General features: G+C 42.2%; 2 protein-coding genes across 7 annotated transcripts in view; one reads left to right on the top strand and one right to left on the bottom strand.

The window, feature by feature from the left end:
• Positions 1 to 619, bottom strand: part of CHST10 (carbohydrate sulfotransferase 10) — a 17,463-nt gene extending 16,844 nt beyond the window's left edge. Inside the window, exon 1 of one of the 2 annotated variants that reach the window (XM_032678695.1) lies at positions 276 to 619. The gene's annotated coding sequence lies outside the window, so the exon portion shown is untranslated. The remainder of the gene's footprint in view (positions 1 to 275) is intronic. The other variant, XM_032678691.1, reaches the window with a different exon arrangement.
• Positions 41 to 18,853, top strand: NMS (neuromedin S). Of its 5 annotated transcripts, none has more exons than XM_032678697.1 (13): positions 41 to 138; positions 2,341 to 2,502; positions 4,116 to 4,211; positions 7,840 to 7,961; positions 10,737 to 11,056; positions 11,195 to 11,250; positions 11,628 to 11,678; positions 13,132 to 13,191; positions 15,893 to 15,928; positions 16,363 to 16,404; positions 17,362 to 17,392; positions 18,530 to 18,588; positions 18,751 to 18,788. In XM_032678697.1, exons 4-12 carry the CDS (start codon positions 7,948 to 7,950, stop codon positions 18,583 to 18,585), a joined length of 666 nt encoding a protein of 221 aa, XP_032534588.1. In that variant the 5' UTR covers positions 41 to 138; positions 2,341 to 2,502; positions 4,116 to 4,211; positions 7,840 to 7,947; the 3' UTR covers positions 18,586 to 18,588; positions 18,751 to 18,788. The 5 variants fall into 5 exon arrangements, with proteins under 5 accessions (XP_032534588.1, XP_032534589.1, XP_032534591.1 ...); XM_032678698.1 differs by having other exon boundaries at positions 3,514 to 4,211; XM_032678700.1 differs by lacking the exon at positions 18,530 to 18,588 and having other exon boundaries at positions 18,751 to 18,853.

The raw sequence follows: 18,853 nt of genomic DNA, 5'->3' as shown, positions 1-18,853 counted from the left end.
AGCCGGGACACGGCCGCGATCTTACAGGCAGGGGACGAACCGAGGCAATGCCCACCCCCAGCCCCGGCTCCGGGCGCAAGAGGCGTGAACTTTTCCCGTTCCGGAGGAAGAAGCAAGGCGGGCTTCTCCTCACCCCCGGTAGGGATGGATAACCCATGCCCGCAGCGCTCGCCGCCTTCCTCGCCCTATCCGGGGTGCCGGAGGAGCCTCTCCCGGGGACTGCCGGCCGCCAGGCCTCCCCCGCCCGGGCCCCTGCCCGGCCCTCCCCGGCTTACCGGCCCTCCAGCGCCGCTCCCCGCAGCGCCGGGGTCCCGCCTCACTCGGCGGCACGGCCGGCCCGCTCGGGCGGCCCCGGCTGCCGGCACATCCCCCCCGCCCGGCTGCGGGCGGCGGCGGCGCCTCCCCGGGCCCGCTCAGCCCCTGCTGCCGCCGCCCGGCCCTGCCACCACCTCCTTCATTTCCTCCCGAGGCCGCGGGCAGGCCCCAGCCCCGCCGCCGGGAAGGGGAGGAAGATGAAGGCCGCCACAGCAACGGCGCGGCTCGGTTGCGAGAAGACGCAGCGCCGCACCCGGCCGCCCAGAGGCGGGAGGGGGAGGGATGGAGGACGGGCTGGGCGGCTCTGCCCTTCCCTCCCTTGCCCTCCCGTCCCCGCCTCGCCTCGGCCTGGTGGGAGCGGGACGTGCGAGCCCGAGTCGCGTAAATACACGTGTATACGTGTGCTTGGTTTGGTTTGGTTATTTATTTACTCTTTAATAGGTCCGTAACGCTCGTGTTTAAAAAAAACCAACCAACCAACCAGAAAAACGCCACACAACTACTCTTCCCCCCCCCCAACAACAAAAAGAACCCTGAAAATGACAGAATCACAGAATCATTTTTGTTGGAAAAGACCTTTAATACCTCTCGTCCCGGCATGGCAGACACAGGGCGGGTTTAGGCTCTAGGAGGAGAGGAAAGGTGCCGCAAAACATGGGAAGAACAGTAGTAGTGTGAAGGCAGGTGTCTGAGCCCTGCTGTACAGCCCATAGCCCTGCCCAGGCTCCTTTCCCCCCAAAGACACGATGTAGTAGTGCACACACAGTTGCTGCACACAGCACTCTGCTCACTGGACCAGAGAGATGCTCACCTGCAGGACTCTGATACCCGCAAATCCCATCAAAACCAAGTGCTGGTGATGCGTCTCTTTTTAACAGCTATTTAAACAAGTCCTCTTGGGCACATTTCGCAGTCTTACAGTACACTCTTCCCTGTCAGAGGAGGATTTACAGCCTCCGATCCATGCATTTTCAGACTTGACTACCATGCTGCACTATGGTAAAGCCCAACCAAGTCCAAGGATGATGTCGTTGGTATGGATGCCATGGCCAACCTATGGAGCAGAACAGGCTAATGCAAATGTCTTTGCAGCCATGTGTTCAGTGACATGTTGACGGCTGCTAGCCCTCAGTGAGGCAGCAAAAGCATAGCTTTCACTGGGAACCAATGGCCAAAAGCCAGTAATCAGAAAACCAGTTCTCTATCTGACTCTGTTTGTAACAGCATCTTGGGACACTACATTCTTGTGCCTCCCTTCCTCTACCTGTGAAGTAGAAATTGTGATAAATGACAGTTACTTTGCTGGCAAAGCATGTTGGAAATCTGTGGCTGTCACCAGTTTGAGTCTTGAACAGGCTAGAAAGTTGCTCCTTTCTTCAGGCTTCAAAGCGATGACTACAACTGCAGCCATGCAGATTTATTAATAAGCTGTCTCCAGCTGTGGAACTAATTCCTGCCAGATTATCAGGCTCAGCTCAAGAATTTTAACCTTTCAAGTATGTTGTTACTGACATGTGTAATAATTAATCCAGTACAAAAGAAACCAATTTTCCAAACTAAGCACAGTTAATAAGCTTTGTTGTCAGTAATTGGGCCTGAAAGTGTCTGATGAAGTTGAAGAATGTGTTGCATAGGCAACTGTACTGTTGGATTATGCAGTTGCTAGTTCAGGCGAACAGGATTCTTCCTACTAATAATGTTAAACTGTTAGGTTTAGTACTTTAAATAGACAGCAAAATCAACAGTTGAGTGTGAGTTCTTTTTAATACTAGAGAACTTTTACATTGTCAGAGCAATGCAAAGGATAGATGAGTTGGTGAAAAGTCACCCTCCCCTCTCTGGGACATTCTAGAGTGACTTCTTGAGAGATATGCCTCTGTAGCCAGTGGAAGTGATGCATCCATTTTTTCTTTAAGGACATGGGCCTAAACCTAAAAAATTCGTCTTAATAACATGTTCAGTGTTTATGCCATTAAAAAAAGATTTGTATGTCCTAATAAAATGTCTTGTATATCTTCATTCCAGGTTTGACGTTTCTCCTGGAAGAGTCTTACTTGCAAGAGATTAACATTTGCAACTTGGCCAGTCAGGAAGGACTGAGGTGGTACTGGACATCTGAGCTGCAGGAACACATTCAAGCATTATAAGAAGTTATCTGTCAGTGGCAGGCTGTCTTGACTGCTCTTGGTATGAGTTAATTCCAAATAGCATTTAAGCATAGCAAAAATGTTTAAATGAGCCCCTGTCGTGGACAAGATAAGTAATCATACATACTGCAGTTTGTATTTGAACACTCCAGCCCAATCACACTGAAAGAATCCTCATTTTCCTTGACCTTCCAAGCTTATCCTATTCAGCAGAAGCCTAGGCTTGCCAATACTGTTCAACTTACACTATGTTTATTTTTCACCCTTTGGTGTTATTTCAGGTTTTAATCCCATGCCAGTTACTAGGATTAGTCTTGGTAGCCCTTTTAGTCATGCTTTGTTTCCTTAAGAGCTGACCTTAAGACAAGTCACTTGGTTCTGCATCAAGTACTCAGGAAGAACAAATCTTATTTAAATCAGGAGGAAGACATGCTTTTCCTAGTGCAGTGCCATTATTAGTGAATTCATCAATCTGCTTCATGACTGTATTTCTGAGGCATAACTGATCACTAAAGGAGATCTCTTGTGTACAAGTATCTTGCTTTTCAGCTGGTCAGACATGGCACCTTTGGTATGTAATACATTTATCAAGATGTGATAGTCACGAGCAGATTCTTTTTCTGGAACATAAGGGAGCTTATTTAAATGTGGTTCTAGCTGATACAAATTAGAACATATAGAATACCTTGTGGCCTCTGTAGTCATTAAGAAACACATCAGAAATAAAAAAAAAGATCAGGCCAAGGAATACAAGAATATGCAGCCTCATACAGATGTAGGATTTTCTAGTATGGCCTAAATATAATACATAAAGTAGTATGTATTTCCTGGATTATTTTTTATATAAAGCAATTTCAACTAGCAATGACCTATAAAGTGCATGTCAAACAGAGCTGGTGCATAGAAATGACTGAGGTGTGTGGAGAGAGCAGGGGGCCTTAGGGCTGATATCTGTAGTAAAATCATACTGGCTGCAGTAGGGGCAAGATTAGATCCGTAAGCAGCAAATTAGATGTGTGCATTTGAAGACTAAGTTCAATTCTTATTTCAGGGTAGAAACAAATTTTACCCCATGATAAGTGCCTTGGAATTGTTAAATCTTTTCATATCATTACACCATTTGTTACCCTTTGAGAAGGACACAAAAGTATAGACTGAGGTAAGTAGGTCATTGGCTGAACCATCTAATTTATCTTGCATTCTTCAGACACTAACTCTGAGCTGATAGTTTGAAAAGCAAAAACAGCTTTGCAGGGTTTGTTAGTAGCAATGAACCAAACGTGCTCCTAGGACTGGGCTAGAGGAGCTAAGAACTACATTTAATTATCAAATCAATGTCAATTAAAATTGAACTCAATGATTCAAAATTAATTATATAGATCACAAAATGAGTGCAACCAAAAAGCAAATTATCATGTCAATGTATCAAGGTAAGTCAATTCTTTAAATAAAAATCAGAAATAACAATAGAGTTTTAAGTCCCAGTTATGGGTGTTTTCCAAAGTAGAGAAATTAAGAAAATTGACTTAAGCAATTAGTGTTCAAAACAATGTACTGTACTTCAAAGTAACCTGCTACCCTCTTTTAACCCTCTCCTTTCCCCATGGCCTGAATCAGACAGCTGGATTTGCCAACTTTCATTTCTCTCTATAGCTGGCAGAGTCAAACTGGCAAGCAGCTATCTTAAGCTCACCTGCTGCATTCACCGAGGTACAATTTCCAGGTGACAAAGTTGCTGTGATACTGCAGGTACAGTGCTCACTGTTGCATCTGTGACTTCGACTCCAATGAGGGCAAGCTGCATGTACTCATGCACTGTTCTGTGCCTCAACAGGAGTTGCAAGATTGGCATTGCACAGATAGAGTGCCAGAACTGCTCTGGGCACAGATAAAGAAGCAAACCAGGTTTTTAAGGGGTTATTTTTGTCATTGTTTCTCAAAAGAGAGTATTGGGTGGAGACAGCAGGGCTACTCTAAGACAATACTTTTCTTTGCCAGTGTTTGAGATCACATTCTCAAATGTTGAAAAAACACATGAGGACAACATGGTAAGACACAACTCCTGACTGACCTGATACCAGTGGTGCTACATTATCAAGAGTTGGGAGAGCTGTTGTCTTCTGTTTGATTATCACTGCCTTAGAAAACTGACCAGTTTTGGGGTAAGCAGAAATACCTGAAGGAAGCTGAGGGGTGACTTGGGTCATGGGAGTGTAAGGATAAAAAAAGAGATGGAGGCAGGTACAGAACCCGGGTCCCATTTGCTAATGAATGCATGTAGGATCAGAGTATTTTACATTAAGTGGAACAGCTTTCACAGGGATATTGAGTGCTTAAAATAATTTATAACTTGCTGGTTGGAGCTGGCTCTTAGGAGATGGCAGTTGTGGTATCTATCAGGAGAAATTTGAACATTTGTTTCCCATATACCAGTAGCTCCATAATTAACTAGGAACAGCACCACTCTTGTGAAGGCAAGAAAAAAATGTTTGTGCTACAGCTACTAGGAGATGCAAGTCTAGAAGGGTTATCCTAAAATGACAGGCATTGCTCTACAATCCAAACTAAGGAAGACAAGTCGGAGAGGGCTGGGACTTCACAGCTCTTGGCATGTCCTCCTGGCCAAGGCAGTGCAAAGGCAGACTGTGCTCTGGCAACAGGGAGTCACTCCCCAGGGAGGGCACATGTCCTCCCGCATGGTGCAGCCTCTGTGCCATGCTCCAGACTATGGTCCTCTAGGAGCATGCTCCTCAACCAAGAATAATTTTGGAGCTATTTATGTCTGACTGTTTTCAGTGGAAATTAAGGGTCTATCATTTTACAGAATCTGGAGCTTAGTCCATAGTTTCCTTGATTCTTTATTTAAAAATAAAAAGAGAAACACAAAGTGAAAATGCCTTGTGTTTTTAGGGGGTTATTTTGCTGCCTTCCTGAATGAGAGTTAATGATGTTACCATGTGTCCTGTAATTCACCATACATGTTTGCATGACACAATACTAAAAAAAAAAAGGGAGAAGGAAGTTCCCCAATCAACATGTAGACAAAAATAGGGATAGGAGGAAGAATTAAGACAGAGAAGTTGGATTGTTTAGAAGAACACAGCCTTTGGAGTTGCAATACTGAGGTCAACAGAATTCTTCAGTCACTGAAACTTATGCTGAAGTTTCTTGCCCTTGAAAAAAAGACATCAGGCCCACAAGACTTAGCTTTGCCTTGATTATCTCTGGTAAATTTTATTTCCTTCAGCTTAATGTTTCCCAAGATATTAGTCCACAGTCAGTCTGGGGCTGCAACAATAAAATCTTGTTCTCACTAAGATGACAACACATGGGAGATTGTCTATTTGAAAATTCCTATTTCTAAAATTAGTGTATTTTAACCAGCTTTGGCAACCACCACCAAGAAGAGCCCTGAAAATATGAGGGGCTGGGTAAATAGAAAGTTTTATTGACACAGCTTTCAGCCTTACTACAAGGAAAAGGCTTGAGAGTATAAGATTATTTCAACATGTAATGTGAAGCTTTGACATCCCTCAAAGTATAACTGATGGTTATCAACCAGCTTCTCCATTTATTCAGCTCACTCAAAGAGCAGTTGATGTTTTGGAACTGTGTGACCATCAGCCATTCATCAAACCTTATGTCAGCACTGGCCATGATAGCTCAACCATGAGAAGCATTATGGCTTATCTCCAGGAGTTTCTTCATCTAAAAAGAGGGAGAATGATTTTACATCTTCTTGTTATGTATTCAACTTAAATGAAAGAAGATTAACAAGATGAAATCTGTGTTCACAGACAATCTCTGAAGAGTATTATAATACACTCAGTTACAAAGTACACAGTTAAATGAATAAGTCACTGTTGCTATTGCAATAGGTATTTGATAAATGGCAATACTGAAGGTGCCAGCTTTATACTTCAAACAAAGTAATTGTTGTTTAATGTTTAATGCTCTATATCCATCACTGTAGCGTTCAAGAAAGTATCATGATGTGTTTTTTCAGGTGATGTTGCTCTAAATTGCAAAATCTACAACTGAGCTCAAAATGATGAAATGAAATAAAAAATGAGCAAGCCAAGGCAAGATGTGTGTTTCAAATGTGAACTAAATATTATCTCAAAAAGCAGATTTTTTTGGTGGTTCAGGATACCATCTTGTAGCAGAGATCCTACTGACAGGACTCTTTTCTCAGTTCCTTTATAAATATGGTGGGTATTCCAGATCAACTGTATTAAGCATTCCTCCCCTTGCCATCTAACATCATAGATTCTTATTCCATACAATCTTTTTTGAGCATTCAGAGCCAAAACTTTCCTTTTCTTAGGCTGTCAGTTCTTGTTACAGGGCACTAGGTCCTCTGTTCATCTTCAGGCTCAGCTCACAAGAGTCTCTGAGAATCACTATTTCTTTTTTTAGCAAAAGGGACACCCCAACCCTGCATTTGGAAGCATTGCACCATTTAGGCATGTTGCCACAGCAACACTGTCTATTTTAAGTTGTATCACCAGAAAAGAAGGAGACTGCCATCCATCCACCCACTTACCATCTCCCTCTAGATATTCTGTCCTTTTGTATTTTACATCATTTAACTAGTGGGCTTTCCCTGGTTTGGAAAAAAAACAAAAACAAACCCAACACCAGAGCAGTTAGCATGTACTTTGTTGTGACATCATTCTGGACAAATCCTTGATGAACGCTCAGCCGCAGGTATTGATTGAGTTATCTCATGGGTTGCCTAAGCAGAAGAACATACTGCTTCCTTGTCCAGCTGGAGCAACACCGAATAAAATTAAGCCAAGTCAGAGTTCTAGGTTGAAGATCTTTTCAAATGTCTTGACATGTACTAATTATACTGAAATTTCAGCTCAGTGTAGCCCAATACAGCCCATTGCCACAGTACTACTTCCACACAGCACAACCTGGTAGATGCAAATTGCTTCATTTCAAAGGATTTTACACTTCTCTGTCTCAATGTAGCAGACATAAAATCATGTTTCTCCAAGAAATTAGCCAAGAAACTATCCAAAAGAGTACAAATGTTGAGATTCCTGATGTAGTTTCCTAACTTCCCCATTAGCATCCATTCTCCATTTTGATGCTCTTGGTTAACTTCTTGTCTTTGAACTCCTACTCTATGAGACACGCTTTTACTGATCCCCTTCAAATATCTACTTGCTGGCATACTCAACTTTAAGACTGTGGCTTTATATCTGTAAAGTACAACAACACACTAAACTCAGCCTTGTATTCAGCATAAATAGGCACTGGCATGTTTAATAGAAGATGAGTAGTGGGAGATCTCTGCAGGCTTTGTGGCATGTTTGCCTAATAAACACCCTCTAGTTTCTTCAGCTTTCCTCATCTTTCCAAACAGGTCATGGGTGAGGTATAAAAAGCCCTCAGAGCAGGATAAGGCTTTGTACCAAGCACTGCTGAGCTGCAGAGGGGGAGAGGCACGAGGAAGCAGAAGGAGCCAGCTGGGATGCCATTTTGCAGGCTCTGTCCTTGCTGTCTGTGATAACTGCTGATTTCATTGCAGAGATCATTTACAAAAAGGAAGAGAGCCCTTCACCCTTTTTGCCCACTGATGCCAAATTTTCTTGTTATTAATTTATCAATCACAGCATGTTTTATACTAAAATTATGGGTGTCATAATATTGCTGCTGCTAAATATATGCCAAGCCTCCTTACCATAAAAAACCCTCATCGACCCCCCACTAAAGCTTAATTTTTAACTCATTTGTGAATCACTGTGGGCACTGAAACTCACCCTATTTCTCTCTCTTTACGTAGGGAGCCCGGGACCTTAAAGCAGAAATTTTATTTGTGCAGTAAAAGTATGGCTCATTAATGTGGCTTGGTGTTGCTATATCCATTGGGAGAGCTGCACCTTAGCTAACACCTTTGAAATGAAATGTACAGCAGCAGAGAAAGTTCTGATTTAAGGAAGCTGAATGTGTTCGTAATACAACATCTTCATCTATTTGAAATTTTGTTTTTAAACACTTTTCCCATTCTTCTCTCATACCGCACAGACTGTGATAAAATACTATTTTCAGTTTGGTGATAGGTTGTACTGGGGTTTTTTTAATGGAACTTGACTGAGCTAATTTTTATCTTATCTTAGTATAAGCCTCATGTGATGCAAATCCACAGGCTTCACTGCACCAACGTATAGGCAAAATTTGCTGAAGGAAGACACAGAGTACCCATAGGGTACTCCCTGGGAAAGGGTGCATTAAAGCAGCAGATTGTTTATTGTGCATGAGAATGAAGAAGGAAAGGTTCAGGTAGCACCCAGTATTTTATGTCAGGGAGAGGTAGATTTTACCCACCCGATATGATCACACGCCTCTTTCCCTATGCTGTTACAAAAAAATCCCACTACTGAACTCAGATATGTTTAAATACTTTGAAAGGGGCTACTATAGAATTGGTTGTGTGGGAAAGAAGTGGGAATTTAAGCAGGTAATGAGTTGCCTGAGAAAGAAAGCAACAGACTGTGCCTTTCTTACCAGACAGAGAAACCAGAGAACCACATCCCACTACAGAGAATAATCAGTGGCAATCTTAATCTGGTAATAATTTCATAGTATTCTCTAGAAAAAGGTAGGAAATATTTAGAATTTAAAAGTATTGGTATCTCATAAGCTAATACTAAAAAAATAGTAGCAAACAGTGAATCTATAATGACTCTCTAAGATCCTGCGTTTCTGCTGCATGGGAGTGAGTTGGATGCAAAATCTGTGATAAGCATGGCAAGAGAAACACTTGGTGAACAATAATTTTCAGTTTGGTTAAAGTGTCAAAAGACAGAAAGACAGTTAATATGAAAACATACAGTCCTTCAGAGTATATTCTCTCACTGTCTACCTCTGATGCGTTCAGCTCACACTCAGCTCTGCTTTCACATTTCTGTGACTACATTTGGCTTAAATGAAATGATACCAAACACGAACCTGCTTCTTGCTGCCATGAAAAATAAATCGCCATCCTCCTTTCACTCTAGGATTTCATGGGCTTGAACAGAAGGCAGGGTCATTGCAGAATGGAGCTATGGGCTTCTTGGAACCCTGCATCTCCTTGTTACTGAAAGCCTGGGAGGATTTGCTGTGAGAAACCAACATCACAAAACTCGCTGCAATCTGCTTAGCTCCCACAGAGGATAAAAATTACACAGTCAGAGGGAATAGTCTTTTCTAATACTATCCTGTCTTGAAACTCCCATTTCCAGTTAAAACAGTGAAAAGCTGACAGCTGAGTGTCTGCTATGGGAATATCTGATCTCTCCTGAGAGCTTCTCGCTCAGATTATTGCCCCCAGAGGGCTGTGATGAGGTGAAGACCTCTGTCTCTCCCAGGAGTAGGAACAAAGGGTGAACTAATGATGCTGGGGTCACTCGGCTCCTCCTACACCTCTTTATGTGCTCAGGACACACAGCTGTGCAGCTGACGAGGTCACATGAAGTCTGGCTCCCCTTTTCTTTGTGAGAAAGCAGGTGCATCTCCTCTCTGACTGCTCTGAAATGTTTCCACTCAGAACAGTCCTGCCGTCATCCTTTTAGTGTGCAGCACAGCCATTGAGGGACATTATGAGATGAGGTGGGCTGCTGTGACAATAATACCTTCTGCAGCTTTTTATGTCTTACATCCCACGTTGGAGCCATTGCCTCCCAAGCATCTCTAGCACAGAGAATCATAGAATGATTAGGGTCTTGGAAGGGACCTTAAAGATCATCATATTCCAATATGTTAGAAGCTGGAGAACTGACTATGTATTTGCTTTAGCACACCCAAAGTCTATGAAAATAGTGTCTGGGAGGACTCCGCCTTCTCAGACTGTGACCTGTTTAGAAAGCATTACCCTGAGAACTCTCAGAGAGAAACCCAGGAAGTTTTCCATAGTCAAACCCAAGGATTAAATCGGGAAGAACAGAGAATCACTTTCTGTTGTGAGCAGATCTATGTCTTGTCTACAACCATATCCACCATGAAATTAAGAGGTGGATGGCTTTCCTTATTTCACGCGAAGGTAAATGTAGTAAGATTGGCCAAGACTTGTTCAATATGAAAGTTCACATCCCTTCTAATTACAATGAAAACGTTATTTTCCAAACTGTCACGAGGAGAAATATTTTTTAAACACTCAGCAAGCCTTACTACAAAACTGAATTTTTGGCTAAAAATGAAAATACCAGCAGCTCCGTCACTTGACCACGCATAGCATCTTCTTTTCTTCCCTCCCTCCTTCCTCTGTGTCACCTCTTTCAGAAAAGCAGCTCTGACGGAGAGTTCCAGAGGGCAGAGGACGGGATGTCTAATGCTGGACCTTCCGCGGGCGGGCCGGTCCAGAGGGGCGGCAGGGGGTGGCAGCGCCGTGTCCGGCAGAGGGAGCGACAGTGGCAGCGGTGCTTGGGACCGCCCCGGCGCCCATTGGCTCGGCGGCTCCATATGGGGCTCGGCGCGGCTCCATAAAGGCAGCCCGTCCGCCCGTCCGTCCGTCTGTCCCCGCCCGGCCATGCCCTCGCCACCGCCCGCCCTGCCCTTGCTCCTGGCTGCCTGCTGCCTCTGCGCCCTCCCGCGGGGCTCAGGTACGTCCCGGCACCGGGAGGCAGGGGCGGAGAGGGGGAACACGGCAGAACCCCGAAACATTGAAAGGGTCGTCTCCCCTTGAGGGGCGCCGTCGGGGCTGGGCTCCGCGGCATCCTAACGCTGCCGTGTCCCCGCAGGGTTCCCGCAGCCTTTCTCGCGCTACTGGGACGGTGTGGAGCTGCCCCAAAAACAGGTACGTCTGTCGCTGCCGTCTGACAGCAATGCGCGGTGGACGGGTAGGGCAGAGACGGTCCAACCCGGGACGGGCTGACCGGGAGAGGTGGGAAACGAGACTCGCCCGTGGCAGGGAAGGAAGGAAGTGGGCAACGGACTGGGAATACCTTATGAAATCCCTGAGGGAGGAGGGAGGCTGGCGCCCTTTGCTGCCCGCAGAGGTAGGTGGGACGGGTGTGGGCAGGGGTGTGATGTGCATCAGGGTGTAGAATAGGATACCTGGGTAACCAAAAGCCGGGCAGGCTAATAACCAGCCAGTTCCGACTCCCCCAGTGAAAACACAGATCCTAAGGTATGATAGACACACTGCTAATGTCTAATCTTTACTTTTTAAAGCAACTGGCACTGTGTTTCAGTCAGTGGATGGAAATGTCCAATGAACCCCAGGTAAATTGACTCTGGTAATGTGTTTGATCTCTCTTCCAGACATAGTAATTGTCCTCTATAACCCAGAGCACTGATGTCTGCTGGTGGCAGAGCCTCTGCCAGAGAGCCAGTGGCTCTGGAGAGCAGGGCAAGTTTGCTGGTGTATGTGCTCTCCTCCCTGTGGAGCTAACACAGATCTAGAGAAAGAAAAAAAAAAGTGCTTTTCTTGCCATCCCAGTGGTACCTAACACTGAAGTAAGAAGCGCCGGACAGTGCTGCAGGAGTTATAGGTCCTGTCTGGTCCCCTGGGTGCTTGGTGGGTTGATGGGTTTTCTCTGGGGTTCTCAGAGGAGAGGGGAGTGAGAAGAAATTTTCACAGCTTGTTTCTGCTCTAGTGTCTCTGACTCAGAACTTGCAAACGCTTTGAAAAAAAAAAATCAGTATCTGAAAGCTCAGCCCCACTGCATTTGATATCAAGCCCAAGGGTCATTTTCAAAGAGGAGAGAAAAATATTTGCAGGATCAAGAAGTATCTGGAAATTTTAAACATTTTGTGCTGGTTTTTTCTTTCTGAAATCTTTCAGTTTTTTAAAACAAAACCTAAGGAAAACAGTTCCCAGAGCCCATTGTTCAGGTGTCTTACACTTCGCTTCCTTTGGAGCTGTAGTTATTTCTCATCTAATGTGATTGCATGCATAAGCAAACCACCCTCCTGTGGCAATGAGTATGGGACAGTGTATTTCAGTATACAGTTAAAGATTATAGAATTGATCTGCTGAAATGCTTGTAGATGAAAATGAGCATAGATTAAAAATGCCAAACTCCAAAGCTATTCCTAGAACAATTAGCATAGAAAAATATGTTTTAAATGTAAGAGGTTGATTTAGGTCTCTTTATAGCACAAGACTGTATTGACAATAGTAGTATTGTGTGTATTCTCCTCATACAAAATACTAGTTTTTCAGGTCATAATAGCATCAGTAGATCTTTCCCTGCTCTGAATGGTTTTAGTGAATCTAAATTGTACTGGGATCAGAATCAAGCCTGGAGAAGAGGAGACTGAGGGGAGACTTCATTGCAGTCTACAGTTTCCTCGTGAGGGGAAGGAGGGTAGACAGTGATCTCTTCTCTGTGGTGACCAGTGACAGAGCCCGAGGGAATGGCCTGAAGTTGTGTCAGGGGAGGTTTAGGTTGGGTATTAGAAAAAGGTTCTTCACCCAGAGGGTAGTTGGGTCCTGAAACAGGCTTCCCAGGGAAGTGGTCACAGCAGCAAGCCTGACAGAGTTCAAGAAGCATTTGGACAATTCTCTCAGGCATGTGATGTGATTCTTGAGGTGTCCTGTGCAGGGCCAGGAGTTGGACTCGATGATCCTTGTAGGTCCCTTCCAACTTGGCAGATTCTGTGATTCTGTGAAAACTTGTACACCACATCCTTCCAGTAAATGTATTAAAGTATTGTTTGGGTTTATTTTCAGATCTCCAGCTCTGTTTTGGATCTCTGTTATTCCATATTCAACAGCATGCATAAAAATGAGGTAGGCTGTAACTGCTTTTGTTTCAAAGCACCTGCTCCTTAAAATTAAAAAGCAAGCCCTCCAAAACCAACTTTTTGACATTTCTTTCCAAACAAATGTTTTAAGAGATGTAGGAGAGTATATAAAAGATTATTTCTTCTTGTTAGTAGTTTGTATGTAATTCTGAACCACATTAAACTATATATGAAATTGCTGGTTTTCACCAATTCAGAGTTCAAGAACCAAAACATTCTCTTACAGCCAGTCAGTATTTAAACCTGAGTCTCACTTTTTAATAATACAGGGTTAACTATGCTACAAATATACATAAAATTTGATCAATAGCATAACTTAAATCATGCTGAACATGGAGGTGTATGATTTGCTTTACCAATTTTAATAGTCTATTTGAGCTTGAGGATTTTTTTGTGTTTCTGACTCAGATTAAAAAGATTAAATTGAGGAGTTATTGAGTATAGCTTTTTCGCTGGTGCAGTCATATTAGGTCCCAGCTCAATGTCATCTCTGCTTTATATCACTTTTTTATTATCACCACACTATTAAGAACTTTTTCCATAAAATTCACTCAGCCCCTGGGTATGTTAAAAAGGCCAATTTACTTGTGGAGTTTGAGTTCTCTGTTGTCTCAAAATGGGAGTAGATTGTTCAAGACAAAAATAGAAAGTATTTTGACATGCGTTTCAGTATCTCTTCTTGCCAGTGTCTTTAGCTTATTATAATTCCAAGCATACTTTCCTAAAGCAACCATAAAACTCTATCATATTGAACTTGATTGTATAAAAAATTCTAATATTTCAGTCATAAATGTCTAATAAATGTTTTTGAGTTTGGTATTGACTCCTATGCTTCCACAGCTTAGCTAATGAGGGAACATACAGAATCATCTGGTAACTTTGAACAGAGTCCTTTTTACCTTTCAAAAAATTCACCCTCTGTTATGTGCCCTCAAGACTGGGAGCTGAATCTCATAAAATATCCTTTCAAAAATATGACTAATATCAGCTATATATCTGCAATATGATTTCTAGGTGTGGTCTAATTAAAGTGGAAGATTGAATATAAATGTGAAATATGGAAAAAGAACTATGTAAAGTTTTACCCAGTTGATCAAATCTATTACATGAAGTTGTACTTTCTTAGCCCACAAGGAATCTTGTGTCTATGTAAGACTCAAACATGAGTCTATATGTAGTGCACCCAATGAAACAGTTATGAAATCCTACTGATTTCAGCTGAACTTCAACTTTCACCATCATACTGTATTTATGTGAATTAAAAAAAAATTAGTCAGAGTTATAGGTTATGTAGAGAATGTAGGTGGTGTTTCAAGAGAAGGAATGAGGCCTAAGCACTATGAAAGGCAAAGTCAATGGCAATTCTGGACTTGAACTCCACCTGGGGAACTTAAAATATTTTGTGAGAACTAAGACTATTTAACATCAATGTCTAATGACACTTACAAAGAAAGCAAAAAGAGCTGTGTAAACCTAGCTACATCACAATCACCTCACTGAACATTTACCTAAAGTCAAACCAAGACAATGTTTAGAAGCTCAGTTTTTACCATGTTTCTTCCACATAGTAACCTCTCACTGTTATAAATTAGCTAGGATAGTTGACACTGGAGGCTAAGTCATGAGTCAGTCTCTATCTTTGCTTGGTATGTAATAATCATATCACAACAACGGTAGCATTCACACTGTCTCTTTGATGTACTCTCCTTCTTTGCATCCTTAAAGCACCTTGATTGAGCAAACACTTTTTTCTTCTGTAGTGTTTTATAGTCCTGTAAGTTGATGTCAGTTGCTCTATAAATTGTCTTGAGGCTTGAACCAAAGAAATCCTCTTCTCATACCGTGACTCAATGATCCTTGTGGGTCCCTTCCAACCCAGCATATTCTGTGATTCTGTGAAATGTGATTCCCTCCTTCTTGCTCGTATATTTTGTCTTTTAAAATTCTTCCTCTCCTGTTTCCCATCTGCATGTTTTCCTGTTTTCACACCCTGTCTTCATGTCCTTGCTCATTTTATGTGCTTGTTTTTCAAGCCCACCTCAAGTAACTAAACCCAAACTATGGCACACAAAGCCATCCCATTCCTGGCTGGCTATGAGCATGCAGCCTGGCAGCCATGTCATGGACAGGATGGCTCCCAAACCAGGCTGCAAGTTCAGGGCTGTGTTAGATGAGGAGCTTAGTCTGCTCACATGAAGTCATGGGCAAAGTTTCTACTCCTTGATGTAAGACTGAGTAGAAAAATGAGCAATTTTCTGAAGAATAAAGATTTTAGAGGAAGGCTTAAAACCAGCAATCATTCTTGGGTTAAAACCAAGGGCAGTCTGAAAGGTGAGGAGCAGCCACATTTTAACAAGGTAAGAGCTATCAGTACAATTCAAGCCTGAGGAGTAGAGCTGCTGCATTTGCTCCAGGGTGAGCTCTGCTTCCCCTACCAGAGCATGGCTGCGCTTTGCTGTACAGCGAGGGAAGCATATTGAATGATGGTAATGAATGCAGTAACATTGATTAAGGCAAGGCTTGAAATCAATCTTTAGAAAGATCTGTTTGCTGCTGTTCCAATATCTGTGATAAGTGTAAGGTTCTCTCTTCTCATGTGGAGTGCACCAGCCTCATCAGTAATAGAGGGTCTGTACCAAACCAAAGAAAAGCTGGCATGTTGATTAACTTACACTGTCTGCTTGCAGGAATCACAGATTGCTTCTGCAAAGTTTACAAAGAAGGTATGTAAATGTGAAGACAAGCAAGTAGCAGTGGGCAGGGAAGTATGTCCCTTTCCTTGTTTCTTTGCTGCTTTTTTTAAAGTCAGCTTGGGGTTTTTTTTAGTGGTTGGGAAGTGATCTGTGCAGACCCTGCTTATACCTACCCTATGTGTAAAGATTTCTTTTATACCTTTTCTAAACCCTGTGAATCTTTAATTTTGGTAATTTAGTATATTTACACTAGACAGAATGGATAAGTTCTTGACAATGCCCTTTGGGCATTAATTTTTAATCAGCATTCCAGATGAATGGGCATTGGGGACTATCAACATCTTGTTTGCATGCTGCTGAAAAAGGCCTGAATTATCAATATTCTAATAGAATGGTACCAAAATTTGTCAACAGATCTATTGAACTGAGTTTAAAGTACTTTGTTATTATGTTTTATTTTACAGGACAGTCATGGGACTCTGGGACGGCCTTTTTTCCTTTTCAGGGTATCTGAATCTCTTACCTTCTAAAGATTCTGAATCACAGATGATATATGTCCATATAACAGGAGAGCTGTTTCCCTTCACCAATTCTTGCTGCAATTGTTTTGAGTAGAGGCCAAATATCCCTTGCTTGAAAGCTGAGGGAGCCATTTGCTTAAAAAGCTCTGATTTGACTAAAAAACCTCAAGATAATGAGATCTTGGGTAGTAATGGATTACACACATTTTTTTGTTTGAAGATATGCTGCTGCAAGTGTTTTATCTTGAGCCAAATCATCCATGTGGCTTGTATCTCCAAGACTGTCAAGGTGCACTGATGGTAAATGCATTAGATAAAATGTGCCTGAGCTGACTGTCCCCTTGGCCTGAAAGGTCCGGCCTGTAACTGATGTCACACTGCATAACAGAGTGAAAAGCCAAAGCAAAATTATCATAATTTCTCTCACGTCTTTCACCCATTGGCTTGCTATGACATGGTGACAGCCAAATGAGCTGGTTTGGACACACTCTGATTAACAAAAAACTAACTTCTAGGAATATTTTCAACATATTTTAAAAAATTAAAAATACTATCGAGTAGGTCATATCAAGTAACCAGAGTCCCAATTAACTGTCATTTGCATTTTAGCTTACTTCAAGTGTGTCCAGCCAGGTTCTCTCTGTGCTGGTATTTGTATATTCTTTCTTAGGCATGTGCAATTCCCCAAGGGATTGAGACCAAAACCCTGAATGAGAATAATTAAAGCCAGAATTTTATCTGTTTGGACAGAGGCTGAATGAATATTTCTCAAATTCAAACATACAACCCACCCTGCACGGATCCCCTGATACTTGATATTGGAAATCTTATTGAAGTCTTTTTATACAGTACTCTATCTGCATGATGGTGATTTATTTTGGTGTGCTTATAAATCTGGTATCTAGTACTTCTGCACAGTCATCTAATTAATATATTTTTCAGCCTCGAAATGGAAGAACTATCAAAGGCAGTGGTAAGTGGACATCCAAAAGTGACAAGAATTTTTCTGATTTTTTCAGTAATGATGATCCTCGTGACAGAAGGAGTTACTGAGAAGCATTACAAACCTAGTACAAACCTAGATACACATGTGGATGTTTCATATGATCACTAGGAGATGTCTTAACAGAAATGTGATTTTTAAGGCTCAGAGCCTTAGAGTGTACGCTCTTGACAAAGGGATTGTTTTTTTGTCTCTTTAAGGTTGAGTAAGAAGATAGAAATGGTACAGAAACTGTAAAGTTTAAAGACAGAGGGTGTAAATGGTACTTGAAACACAAAAGCTAGACTTTTTTTGTTCAAAGGCACCTTCAGTCACCTAATCCTACATGAGATCTCCCTAACACTGAATCTGTACATACAGGTGGTAGTCCTCACATCATAATTAGGACCTTTTTGAGGGTAAACATGCTCTATGAAGAGCAGGGCTGGGGATGTAAGGGAGGAAGAAAATGAGATCTAATAATATCACCTAGCACTTACATATCCATCTTTGAAAGTATCTACTTAAGGTCTAAGTGAGCTTTACTGGGAAATGGACAATATAGTCAATATATCCATGTACCCTCCTTCAGTCTCTTTTCTTCCAATATTTTATCCCACAATAAAAGATCACCATTTTTGTTTGCAATCTAAGAATTATTTCCAGCTGTTGACTGAAAGGAGTTTGGTTGTTTTTTCTTTTGTTTTGGTTTTGTTTTGTTGTTGTTGTTGTTGTTATTGTTGTTGTTGGTTTTTGGGGGGCTGTGTTTGTTTTTTTATGATAAAACCTGCAAAAACCCCCCACAAGTAAAGAATACCCTTGCTGTGTATTCAGAATGAAACTATTTTGGAAAGAAAGGAACCAAAGATTTAAGAGAGTGTTGTAGAGCAACATTGCTACTTGCTTGCTCTGGTCTTAGGCACTGCCCTGGGCAATCTGTTGCTTGTCATAGATGAAAGGAACATGAGGAACTACATGGATCTCTGGTTTGAGTTGGTGCAGCTGTTCTTGTTGTTAGATCCACATGTGTGTGGGAAATGTTTCATAGCTCAGTAGCATGTTGGTGTAGAAGCCACTACTCTTTACTCATGCCCTAGCCTAACATACAGCAGTTAATTTTATCCACAGCTCAGCCCCCTGAGCCAACCTGGTTGCAAGATGCATTCCATGCTTCCATACTCTAAAAGGTCAGCAGAGTTAGGACATGGAGAAGAGAAGAACTGTGTGAGGAGGGAGGATTAATGTTTGAGTATAAATAACAGATTTGGGCACTTAACTAGATGTACAGAAGTGAAACTAAGTCATATTCATCTCAACATAAAACATGACACTGTTTTAATTTGTTTCAGAATACCATGGAATATGAAGTTCATGAGTTGATTTACCAGCTTGATGACTTGGTTTACATAAAGAAAGGAAACTTCCCATTGCACTGGTTGTCTATTATGTGAC

Source organism: Chiroxiphia lanceolata, chromosome 2 (assembly GCF_009829145.1).
Source record: "Chiroxiphia lanceolata isolate bChiLan1 chromosome 2, bChiLan1.pri, whole genome shotgun sequence".
Lineage (NCBI taxonomy): Eukaryota > Metazoa > Chordata > Aves > Passeriformes > Pipridae > Chiroxiphia > Chiroxiphia lanceolata.
This window is presented reverse-complemented; position numbering and strand designations above follow the sequence as displayed.